At 34.3% G+C, this 13,219-nt stretch overlaps 1 protein-coding gene across 2 annotated transcripts; it reads left to right on the top strand.

The window, feature by feature from the left end:
• Positions 1 to 1,122: 1,122 nt before the first annotated feature.
• LOC128683474 (putative fatty acyl-CoA reductase CG5065) lies at positions 1,123 to 12,869 on the top strand. 2 transcript variants are annotated; one of them, XM_053769157.2, is made up of 9 exons: positions 1,123 to 1,283; positions 8,140 to 8,331; positions 8,653 to 8,775; positions 9,614 to 9,799; positions 10,247 to 10,442; positions 10,892 to 11,090; positions 11,510 to 11,749; positions 12,026 to 12,283; positions 12,713 to 12,869. In XM_053769157.2, exons 2-9 carry the CDS (start codon positions 8,140 to 8,142, stop codon positions 12,867 to 12,869), a joined length of 1,551 nt encoding a protein of 516 aa, XP_053625132.1. In that variant the 5' UTR covers positions 1,123 to 1,283. The 2 variants fall into 2 exon arrangements, with proteins under 2 accessions (XP_053625132.1, XP_053625134.1); XM_053769159.2 differs by lacking the exon at positions 1,123 to 1,283 and adding an exon at positions 1,334 to 1,542.
• The last annotated feature ends 350 nt before the right edge of the window (positions 12,870 to 13,219 follow it).

Below are 13,219 nucleotides of genomic sequence, written 5' to 3'. Positions count from 1 at the left end.
AATCTGTTAAAAAATTACATTTATTTGAAGGAACCATAGAAGTAGTAATTCCAATTCGTAATTTATGGTTCTTGGAATGTTTCTTCCATCTTCCATCATAATAAAATTAGTCGATAAAGGAATAATGTAATAATAATAATTTGTGTATTTTTGTCAGACATGAGTTTTATAGATTCTTAAGAATAGAAGTTTTCCTGGATATTTAACATTGACACAAATACTGCAATATGTCTCGAATAGGATCCAAATACGACGTGCAGATATTCTGCATTTCCTCTTTTCAAACTGAAAATGTTATTGATAGAATTTTATTATTTTTCTCAGACTTAAATACTTTAGGGATTTAAAAGTGAGTTCCATTCATTTTTCTTTCAATCAAATGCACCAAAATACATCGAACCAAGATAAAAATATGCAAAAAAGATGAAGAACACAGTATAATGATATAATTTTCGTAATATCAATGAACTGGTAATAAGCTAGCACGAAGCCTCGCGCTCTATTATAAAAAAACTTTACTAAATTTATATTATTATGTATGAAAACTATGTAAAAGCAATAACTATAGTTTTTTCTAAATAATTGTATCCAACTGGGTACGTTTATGGGAAAAATGTGGTCCAGAGGTACTTTTTAACAGACAAGGGCAAATATATAGGTCTGTAGGTATTCTTAAGGTCTCGAATTGTTTGAAACCTTGACATACATTTTATACAATTTATATTAAACTAGCTTTTGCCCGCGGCTTCGCCCGCGGATATTTCCCACAGGAACAGTTATTTTGCCGGTATGAAAAGTACCCTATGTCCTTCCCCGTACTTCAAACTACAATCATGAAAGATTTCAAGAAGATTGGTTGAATAGAAAGAGCGTGAAGATGTAACAAACTTACTTTCGCATAAAAAAAATATATATTATTCCATACAAATTCCTCTGATGTTATAAATTTATAAATATTTTAGTATAGCCGTCAATGTGTTTAGAAGTACATAGTAGATACTCCTTTTTATACTATGCTTATGGCGACACATGTTCTTCAAGACGCTTTGCTACATACATTCTCTTTCATGAATGAATGAATCATAAATGTCCATCCATATTGTGAGAAAGCGTACGCGCATCGTGACCTATTGCCCGCCATTTTTAAGATGGAACTGGTGGTAAAGTGGTACCAGTGGTGTAGTGGTACCAGTGGTGTAGTGGATGGTAGTTGTGGTTGCGAGTGACGGTGCGCGCACGCACGCTCGGTTCGCGTTGGATAACTGTTGCACCACCCGGATACGGTAAGCCAGTTTTCACTTTTATACACGATTTTCGCATTTGCGATTCGCTTGTTGGGTTGCGAAATCATGTGCTGATGATATTCATTTATTTGTTTTAATTTCGTGTTTAAATCTCGTGTTCGTTTATTTTTTAGTTTTTGTGAAATTTCATGATTTTGTTTTGTCAAAATTTAAAATACATTTAACAGTGTCCTGTGAAGTTTTACTTAATACTTACTTACTAGTCCGTTATCGTTGTCCCAAAATAAATATTTTGACAGTAAGTATTCAATAAACATTTACACATAATTGCAAGTACACAATATGCAAAACTAACATTACATTTTGGGTAATTGCAAACCTTTCATCGAGTTGTGCATACATTAGTGATAAATACAGAGAGCAAGTCTGTGCAAATGCGGCGAAGCATGACCTGCAATCATTTGATGCACGCAAAATGCAGATTTTACTTATATACTAAAGTGTCTTAAAATTATACAAAGTTCGTGAAAAATAACGACTGTGCGCATTTATTTTTATTTTGAAATTTAAAATGTAATCTAGGTTTAAAGTACACCGATGTAGGATTACAGTTTCTGTGATTTTCCTTGTTTATTACTAATCATCATCACCATAAATAGACATATCTGATCGTCAGTCGGTATAATAACTAATAATTTATTAAAATCACTTGGCGAGAAATAGCTTTGTTTTTTCTACAATTTAAAAAAAACAAGGATTATAAATTAATTAATCTTACAATTATGACCACAAACCCTTCTAATTTTTTTATGTTCTTATGGACTTCAACTTGTGATCTACAAACTCTTTTAGGAATAATGTTATTGATCTGATTATGATAATCGAGAAGAATTTATATTTTATAATTCCGATTTTAACTGACTTGCAATGATATTCACATGTTAAAACATCATATTGCCCAACAGAGTTATAGTAGCAGTAGTATAATATAATTGAGCTAATACATAAACCACGTTATGTGGCTAACATTGTACTAATGCAAATTTTGTAACGTTTGCCAATTTATAACCTGTAGTTAGTGTTTACGACGTTTCGAGTACTTGTTTATTGCTAGTTTAGTACGGTTAACAGCACATCTATTTAACCAAATTCGGCGTTATTAACGCTGAGTTTAGAGGCACATACCTATTAGATTGACATGCAATTGAATGTACTTGCAACATCAGTCGACACATATCTAGTTTTATTAGATTCAATATACACCGCCTTTGGTTTATTCTGTCTTCATATGATATCTGTATTATGTATAAACTAGCTAATTCCCGCAGTTTCGCCTGCGTAAATTTCCAACGGGAAGAGTTAATTTTCCGGCATGAAAGGTACCCTATGTAGATTTCCACACATCAAACTACATGTAAATTTCAAAAAGATTGGTCAATCAATCCTCCTAGTTTCTTTCCAGTTTTATTCCGTTTATTTCAAAAATCCCGGGAAAATGGTAATGTAATTTTCATTTTGATTTTTGGGCTTTTATTCGTAAAATTAAGTCACGAAATGCTTAATAAATTATAAATATATGTACTTGCTTTCACGGCGATAAGTAAAGTATTTACACCACTTTAACGATTCGTGTTGACTATTACTTACTAAGTTATTATTTTCTTAGGTTTCCTTTGATTTAACTATATGTTTCTAAGTAAGATTTGATCAGTATACCTAATTCTAACCCTCGACAGGGTTAATGTAATAAAAATACAAGGTGTTTCTCAGAATAATACCTTGTATTTTTATGACCTCCATCATAAGGATCAAATCTTTTACAAAAATGATTAATAAATGGAATTAAATCATAGAAAATCTTAACTAAGTACACGCCCATTAAATGATTGAATTGAACCGAATGTGAACAATTGAACACCGGCTGAACGTGTTTGTTTAGCAGTCCTACAACTTTCTATGTGACTTTCTTAGAAATGCCTTACACGGGATATCGATTGACGCGATATCATAGATATTTTATAAGAATTATACATTTAATAATAGAAAAAATAATTTACGATCGCCTTAAAATTAATTTCATTAGCTACAAATAGGTATTTATGATATCAAATTTGACTCAATCTGTGTGATTTGTCCGAATATATTTATTTATTATTTATAAATTGAAATTGACAATGTAACACACGGAAAAATTTAAAGATAAAATATTATTTAATAAAGACAAATATTCAAGCAAGAATTATATTGGCTCATACAGGTTCAATAAAACATGGAAATATAAGGCATAAAAATATTTAATAAAGGAAATACAAATTAATTTAAGTTGACGTATAAAATAATGATATCGATTTTTTTAATTTTTTTCTTTACTTGGTTACCTAAATACCGAAGAATATTTTTAAAATCCTGTACTAATCATAAAAACTATGATGAGCCTGATTTATGATCGACTAATAGATACAAAATGTGTTTTTGGTTTTCACATTGGATGAGATCAGTCGACCTGAACTTAAGAGCCAAATACCAAAGACATAACATGACTGTGGTAAATACAATAGACACTTTATTGTTTCGTTAAGCTAACCAGAAAATCACAATTAACTAATTATATAATGGTTTATATCATCGATAGGCAAACGTGAGAAAATGTGCACGGCAAAAAAGCTTATGCGAAATACCCACAGGTAGATGCAGCTTGATAATTTTCTATTATTCATTACAAACTGCTATTGCAACATCAATTGTGTGTTTCATATGGTACATTATTAATACTATGCGTCCTTATAATTCTAAGAATTCATTAAATTTTTTGAGCATATGAAAACACACGATACGGAGATCCAGTAGTAGAATTATATTTGCAACCTTTTTACAAACACAAACATGAGTTGTTTAAAACAAAATTCCTATATGTAGGTTACTTGTATGATTCAATATAATTATTTGTTTTGATGTAGAAACATATGCAAATGTCTTCACATTTTTCAACACCCAAAAACAATAATAGGTACCTAAGTATACTCATCCAGAATTCAAAGTATTTGTTTCCTTAACAACACACAATAAATTGAAATAAATATATACAACTAAAAATTAAGAAATCTGAAATAACTATATAATAAACTGAATATATTTTTTTTCTGTTCCAAAAAGTTTCGCGAATTCGATTTAATGCACACACTCACATAATTCGTCTGTATTGCTTATGTGATAACGATAGCCACTCAACAGCCCACTTTACCTCACCTCACACTTTACCGCCTAATTGACGCCTGCGCAGTGGCGTAGTTAAGTGTCCTAGGCCCCAGTGCAAAAAATATCTGATAACTCCCCAAAAATAAGCTGTTTAAAATTATTTGACATTTGATCCGATAAATTTTCGACCGACGATAAGGGAGGGATAGCAAAAACTGGCAAGGGATAGAAATGGGTGGAGACAGAAAGAGAGCGTTTTTGCCCAGCACGGGGACCTGATAGCTACATAAAAAATTGCGATTCGAAAAAGCTCTAGTCTGGGCTCCCTTGAACTTGGAAGCCCCGATATACGACCGCTCTGATCGCTACGCCACCGACGGCGCAAAATCCCAGTGTTTATTTACGCACAATTTGCCAACATAAGACATAGCGTCCTCTCGGTGACACAACCATTTTGCGTAAGTGTGTACTTTTGTGAATAGGAAACTCAACTAGGACAGTCTAACAGTGTTAGCTAATGATATTTGATGGAAGTTGCGCTGTGGCGTTTGGTTGGGAATGTCGACAAGAGAAAAAATCTTAATAAGTTGATGGTCAACAACTGCAGGATTCCAAAGAGATTGACATCTGGTAGATAGCCGGTACTAAAATCAGGTAGTCAATGCACAACAAGTTACCCTGCATAAACCTCTACGGCGCGGTAATAGCGGCGAGTTTGCTGCGAATTTGGGTAGGTTGATGTGATGTTGACTGGCACAGTTAAATTTGACGTTAATTTTAACCGGCTCGCTGCTGACATTTAGACGAGAAGACAAGATAAAGACGCGTTTGTCTGTGCAAGTCAAAGTTGACGGTGCAACCCACCCTAAGTCTGCTGCTGACTACCAAATCGCAGGTTAAGAAGAAAAGGCGCAATTAACTTCTCCGCTGCTTTTTATAAAAAACTTTTGAAAAAACGCAGCTAGTATATGTAAATATTCAAGTAAGTACACAAATATCGCCAGTAAAATGATTTAACATTTAAATATTGCTCAATTTAGGGATGGTTAGTAACCTCCTCACCTCAGAGCGAGCATGACCAAACCAACTACTTACATTATATTACTGCGGTTAGAGCCATGCACATAATTGCATCTTAGCATTTGCTCGGTGCGTTTACACAACTGCAACCGCTGGTGCAATCTTCATTTGGCGGTCTGGTTTATAAGAATGTGAATTTGGTACTCTTGCGCGAAAGACACTTGTGCGAAAAAATGAGGTCGTTGCGCCCAGATCTATTTTGCACTTTGTAGTAATGTTTTTATGTTTCTTCGCGAACCAAATTTTGTTTAGTTTACATTACTATTTTTTTCTTGCGACAAAAATAAGTTGCATACAAACTAGGCAATGTATGTGCGTCGGCATCCTCAGCGGTATAGCCGGAATTAATTTTTTGAAGATTATGCTGTGATTTTTTACAATTGGCCTGTCGTCAGTGACAGTCATACCACGTATAGAGCTTGATTTTTGGTGCTCAAAACATAAATAAGTATGACCCGCGATTTATATAGACTGTACTGTGTGTGTGTGTACTTATAAATAAACCATAATTAAATAGAAATATATTCAACGTGGTAATATACATTTAAATGAATTTATAGTTCATTTAAATGGCTATTACTGATGTTATTATGACACGTATTATGCTATTCTGAAGAAACATATATTAATTACATATAATTAATATTGATAAATTACGATGATAAAATATACAGAAGAAGGCATTATCTACTTATAAGTACGGCCTTCGAAGTATGAGAAATCTTCCTTCAAGCCATCAAACCTGCGACCATAATCATCAATCGATTGAATTAACTATATTGTGTAGTACCTACCTCTCTTTATCCAAACTAAAACATTAAAATTACATCCCAACTACCTATTTATCTATTACACCGACCAATATCTATTAGACCAATATTACAAATGAAAAAGTGAACTTGTATATATGTTTTGTTACAGCTTCACGTATATGTCCTTTTTCGTAGTTCGGAAAATGATATAATATCGTTTAGTACCTACCTGTTCCCCGGAAAAACAGCAAAAAAAAAATAGAATCGTTTCCATGGGTAGCCGCATGTTAAAGTTAGCTAGTTAGTTATAGGCTACAGTATTGGCACGTCTCAGGAGTGGCCAAGGAACCTGACCCGCCGCTTTCTCTTTCGCCATATCCCTAGACTTGCAATTTATGTACCCACCAAATATTACCACATACTCGTACCGTCTAATGGAAATATACAAGCCTCCTTATAACTCGTTCTGGCGTCGATGTTTATTTAGGACTTATACTGCATTTGGAATGTTCGTTTGCTGTATGCTGACAGACTTTGTAATAATTTTCTAATTGGATTCGTAAATGCGATAGAAGTCTTTGGAATTTGCTCAAGCAATAAATTTTAAAAATCTTTTTAATAATATGATCTCTCCTATTTGATAGAATAACAATTAACAGGTCTCAAATAGTGATGTGCTGTTCCCACGAACGTGCCAGGTTTCCTGGAAACATTCATAATTTTGAGAAAATGTTTTCGGTACTTATAGGGAATAGTGGTACCTACGTTCCGAGATAGAGGGAATTTGGGAACACATACATATATGAGTATCACTGGAACACGGCTTGGAACTGCACATGGCTTTTAAATACTTATAAATATTGACAATTAAATAATTATATTAGACACCAATCTCAATTGGTACGCAGAAAAATAAAAGATTAAGAAACTAGTCTCAAGGTACTTACCAAAAAACTTCGTTATCTTTGCACTGGACAGATTCCCGGCCCAGCGCTTCTCAAATCCATTTGTTGTTTAATCATAATTCACGTGATCTTCTTGACCGTATTACACCGGATGATGATGAGTACTCGTCTAAAAGAGGTATTCCTCGAAGCGCCACAGTTTTGAAGCGCTCCTAATGAAGCGTTACTTTTTTATTCCTTCGGAGCGCTCCTTTTAGTAGCGCTTCAGATATCGATTAAAAATATTTAAATGTTATTCCTCGATGCGCTCCTATGATTAGGGTCTTATATCGATCCATTAACTAAACAGGCTAGAGATCACCTTATGTTATGTAACGTGCCTTCTCACTTACTTACTCGTTTCTGGTTTATATTGTAAGACGTCATGTTACCGGCTATTTTTGCTATGTCATATTACATTTCACAAAGTGAATCATTTCAAATGATACATATTTATAAAACAATATTTACGGTAGGTAACACCATATTCGGTTATTTTTTAATTATTATGTAAGTCCTGCTGCAATGTGATTATTATATATGCATATTATTTATATCTGAGCGTTTTATTTATAAATAACATCCTCTTTGAATAAACGTTACTTTTTGAATACACATTATAGTGCAGAAAGCGAAAACATATTTATCTGTCAATTTCATACTTTTGGTTATGCAACTTCAATGATGAAAATGCACAAATGAGTTTTTAAAAATCATTAATATAAAATATTACGTTTACTTATACTTTTCCCTATTTTTAAACGTGGGAGCACTTCGAGGAATAAAATTGAAATATTTTTAATTGTTTTCGGAAGCGCTACTAAAAGTAGCGCTTCGAGGGAATAAAAAAGGGGCGCTTCATTAGGAGCGCTTCAAAACTGTGGCGCTTCGGGGAATACCTCGTCTAAAACATTTTTTTTTCAGATGACCTCACAAGTGAACGAGTGGTATCGAGGGAGGAGCATCCTTCTGACGGGTGCTTCAGGGCTGATGGGCAAAGTGTTGATCGAGAAGCTTCTATACAGCGTACCTGATGTCGGCTACGTCTACGCCCTGGTGCGGAGCAAACGCGGGAAATCACCGGAGGCACGCATCGAAGATATGTGGAAACTCCCGGTATGGACGCACTGTCAGGATATTTGGCAATGACAAACTTTGTGGCTCGTATGTTCGATAGAATATTTATGTAATAATTTTACTTTTGCCCGACATAGTACTTACTATCCATATGTTTTCCCGAATAGGTCCATCGGGACCATCAAGAAAAGAGTAGTCAAAGTATACTTGCCTATCCGTAGCTACTCGTATATGTCCAAGCTTTTTAAAAAATATATAAATGTGTTTTTAGACGTATTCCTTTATTTTTCCCTCGGATATATTAATTTAACGAGATGTAGTTAAATGCCATCTTTTCACCTACAAAAATTATAATTGCAGTTATTTTCTCGAATAAGGGAAGAGAAGCCACACGTCATGAAGAAACTGATCCCTGTCACCGGAGACATCATTTACGACAATCTTGGCATTGAGAAACATCACCTGGAGAAAATATATAATGAGGCAAGTGGTTATTGCTTTTGTAAAGGCTAAATACACTAGGTACCTACGTATCTGAATGTGTTTACCTATATGTACTTACTTTAATATGTTTTTCACTTCATTATTATTATCTCAAGGGAAAAAGTTATTTACTTCATACTAAGGAATGTTTTCAATCAGCTACTTACGTATGTTACATTTATTTCCGCTATGGTATCCAGTGGCAAGAGTGGTATACACACCTGTAAGCGACGAAATAATCAACCATCGCGCAGGCTAATTTAAATGTGGATATACAATATAAGAATCTTGGTAAGGACGAATATAATTCACGTAGTGATCAAAAATGTCTGGTTTTTCAAGTTGTTCAGGGGCGTTTCGACAAATAAGTTGACTTGCTATTTATAGATAAACTATTAAACGTATTCTCGTACGTAGGTAGGTATTTTGTTAAAATTTCAGCGGTGGAAGAACATATTAATATGGACTATGCTTTATCAATTACGTGGGTACGAAAATTTTATGATTATGCTAATTATTTTAAGTATTTTATGATTATGATAATGCGAATTGAATATTTCACATAGTAATATTTTATGTGAGACTAATAATTATTTAACCGACTGTCATTGTATTATTAAAAATATAGCTATTTTTCAGTCCTGTTCAAAAAATGTTACAAATTATTGCAATGTTAGTAAGTTTTCGTCTTATAGCGTGTTATGAATAGGACTTTTTACTGATTCTGCTAGTCCATCATTTTTTCATTATTTTGACTTGACCACCACTGCTTGAGCGATAATGAGACGAATAGATGAAGTAAAAATGTTTCTCAATAAAAACCTATTTTACGTTACAGGTGTCAATAGTATTCCACTTCGCAGCCAGTCTTCGTCTGGAAGCGCCCTTGAAAGAGGGCTTAGAAATGAACACCAGGGGCACACTTCGAGTACTAGAGCTGGCTAAAAATATTAAAAAATTGGATTCTTTTATACATCTGTCTACAGCATTCTGCTATCCAGATTTCGAGAGATTAGCAGAAAAGGCAAGTACACATAGTATAATTCAATTTTATTCGGAAACACACCACTATGAAGTAACTATTTCCTTCATACTAAGGCATAAATCAAATTTATTTTGAAGAGTAACAAAACAAACCATTTGTGATAAGTAATGTGCCGTTTCCCGGACGCATTTCCAATTTAGATGGAACGTTCCCAGAAATGAAAATGGGAAATTTTGTGAATGGCACATCACTAGCAGTCAGCCGCAACGATTTTAACATGCCTGTTTATATCATTATGTGAAGAGATGCCTATGTCAATGAAATGTATGTAGACAAGATGACGATTACGAATAAAGATTAAATGTAAAATTTAAAAAAAAATAGTAAAATAAAATGCAAAAAATATTTGTGAAACATAATCGCAACGTTTATGATAGCTTAATTTGAACTGTTAAACTGAAAACAAGTTGAAACACGTTTCACCAGGTCCACGACCCTCCAACAGACCCTCACGAGGTCCTCCGAGCAGCAGGTTGGCTCTCTGACCGCCAACTGGACCTCCTGTCTCCGTCCATCTACCAGAAACACCCCAACTCCTACACCTACTCAAAACGAATGGCCGAGGCGTTGGTCAGGGAGTATTATCCTTCGCTACCAGCTGCTGTCATAAGGCCTAGTATTGGTAAGTTGTTGGCAATTTGTCATCATCAGATCAAATCTGTTTATCTTCGACACGCTACTAAGTGATAAATAAATTTAATTTTCTTTTTATCTATCCTGCTATTCTCGGAAACTACATAAGTTCCTGCTGAAATTTCTAAGTGAAAATATTTTCCTTTCTTTCTATCTACTCTCTGGATCTACCGAAGTTCCCGTAACGTATTCCATATTACCCAGATTTTCAAACTTCCTAACACATCACAAACTGTCCTATTTATAAATATTTCTAAATTATTCTTCATTTGTAAGTAATTCAGCAACCAATTTAACAATTCTTCAAGATCTTCATTAATGTAAAGATTTTAGATTTTTTCCCATAGCCTGTTTATGTGTCCCATAGGTCCCATTGCTGGGCAAGACCTTCTCTTTTGCTGTCTTGACATTTTCTGATATGAAAATATTTAATTTCAGTAACCCCTTCGTACAAGGAGCCAACGCCAGGGTGGGTGGACAATTTGAACGGCCCTATAGGGCTGATGGTGGGCGCTGGGAAGGGCGTAATACGATCCATGCACTGCTACGGTCACTACCACGCTGAGGTCATTCCTGTCGACATTGCTATTAACGCCATTATTGTTGCTGCTTACAAGATTGGATCTACTACTGAAAGGTGACTTACTGATACTAAAATATTATACACATACATACAGTCGAACTTTCTTAGATATACTTATAATAAAAAAATTTCGGTTTTTCTATACAAAGTCCAATCACTGATTATCCAAAGCCAATGGGAGAACATTAAAATGTATGTCATTTTTGAACATATCTTTGAAAACCAACTCGGTTACATCGTCCACAGTTTCAAGTTTTTCATGTTGAAATGTGATTATAATAATGAATGTAGGTACCATTAGTAACCGGTACTAATTTTAATTCAAACGGCACGATTTCAGTAACATATGTTACTTATACATACATATGTTTAGGTACCTACTAAGTACAACTTTAAGGCCGAGCTACACCACCATTGCGATTGTTAGTTCAATAGAACTAACAAAACTGATACAAAATCTTGTATTTTTATAGGCCACCTGAAATACCGGTGTTCAACTTAACGACGGGAGATGACCGAAACACGACCTGGAAGCAAGTCCTGGACATTGGGAAGGCCACAGTGAGGAAGTATCCCTTCGAAGGTCCTCTATGGTACCCTGACGGCAACATTCGACACAACAAATTCATCCACAGTTTGTGTGTCTTCTTCTACCACATCGTGCCGGCATATCTAATTGATTTCTTACTCTTTCTATTTGGACAAAAGAGATTGTAAGTATTCGGTCATTTTATTTTGAATATTAACATTTTTGTTCGTAAATTGATTCAATGTGAGATTTTGTTAGATTCCCTTTTTATTTTTATTCTTGAAACATATCCGAAGTTAATGAGAAATCTATGTAACCTCCAATCCACTTGCATAGACTGTCAGGTATCTTGTCGCATGTCGGTAAATCCTCAAAATATTTTAGAGAAATAAAACAGGTCCAATCGATCTTTATTTCTTGGATTTACTGATGATTACTTTAAATTCTGTTAAATTTTCAGCATGGTTCGAATCCAAAACAGAATCTCAGTTGGTCTCGAGGTGCTGCAGTACTTCACAACGCGGGAGTGGTGGTTCGATACAAACAACTTCAAGACTCTGGCTGCGATGCTGAACCATGTGGACACGGAGATATTTCCTATGGACTTGAGCATTATCGAAGACGAGCCTTACATCGAATGCTGCATGTTGGGCGGGAAGATGTACTGCTTGAAGGAGAAACTGGAGAATCTGCCGAAAGCGAGACTACAGAATAATATGTTAGTGTTTGGATACAAATCCATACAGTTAGGAGCTTTTTGAGAAATACTATTACTACTATTATTTGATACATGAAAAAGGTCTAATTTCTTAATAAATACTTTGACTACAATAGTGCATAGGGGCGGAGAGGTTTAAATAAATAAAAAACATGTTTATCGAAAACAGAATCTAACTTCTCTGACATGTTCGAAGATAATCCAACTAAGCCTTTAGGCGAATTAAGTTTCCCAATGAACTTTCAAATATTAGCACCCAGGTGTTTGAAGTATACTAAAATCATGTTAAAATGCACATCGTTGCATAAGCACAGGTGAATTAAGTTTACAGAAGGTTTTTTATTTTGTGTCAACTCGTACATATATACACCGCCAAAATATATATTCAATCTTTACTTGCCATTTGATATAAATTCCTTTTGCTTTCAGTCTGTTCATCCTGGATCGCATGGTGACAATATTCTGGTACCTCTTCTTCTTGTATCTCCTGGCTTCGTACTTTCAACCAGTACGAGAGGTGCTGTCTTACGGAGGGCCTCTCGTCAGATACTTACCTCTAGTCGGTAAAGCTGTTTTTACTGACTAGCTGCGCTGCAGGACTCTGCTTCTGGGACGAATCGACACAAAAAAAATATTTCCAATCCGACTGATAGTGTGTTTAAACAAAATCAAACAAAAAACCTCTCCAGCTTTATTACGATAGTAAGAATAGATTATTTTTTATACTGTTGTAGTGTAAAATTTATAAGTATTGTTATACTTAGTTAAGAATATACCATTAGAACTTACTTCCACATATTGCAATTTTTTATTGATCATACATACATGCATTACAAATAACATCATTAATATTAAAAAGACTCTAATTACAGTCGTCTTATGTATTAATATTAAAATATATGCATAGTACATAAATAATCTAATACGAATTAAATA

This window comes from Plodia interpunctella, chromosome 3, assembly GCF_027563975.2.
Source record: "Plodia interpunctella isolate USDA-ARS_2022_Savannah chromosome 3, ilPloInte3.2, whole genome shotgun sequence".
In the NCBI taxonomy this organism is placed as follows: Eukaryota; Metazoa; Arthropoda; class Insecta; order Lepidoptera; family Pyralidae; genus Plodia; species Plodia interpunctella.
The sequence above is the reverse complement of the archived record's forward strand: the minus strand, read 5'-3'. Positions and strand labels throughout refer to the sequence as shown.

Excerpts from the sequence above, each read along its gene's own strand:
- LOC128683474 (XM_053769157.2), top strand. The coding sequence starts at position 8,140 with ATGACCTCACAAGTGAACGAGTGGTATCGAGGGAGGAGCATCCTTCTG. Across the intron at positions 8,332-8,652 it reads AAGATATGTGGAAACTCCCG|TTATTTTCTCGAATAAGGGA; the intron begins GTATGGACGCAC and ends TTATAATTGCAG. Across the intron at positions 12,284-12,712 it reads GCGAGACTACAGAATAATAT|TCTGTTCATCCTGGATCGCA; the intron begins GTTAGTGTTTGG and ends TTTTGCTTTCAG.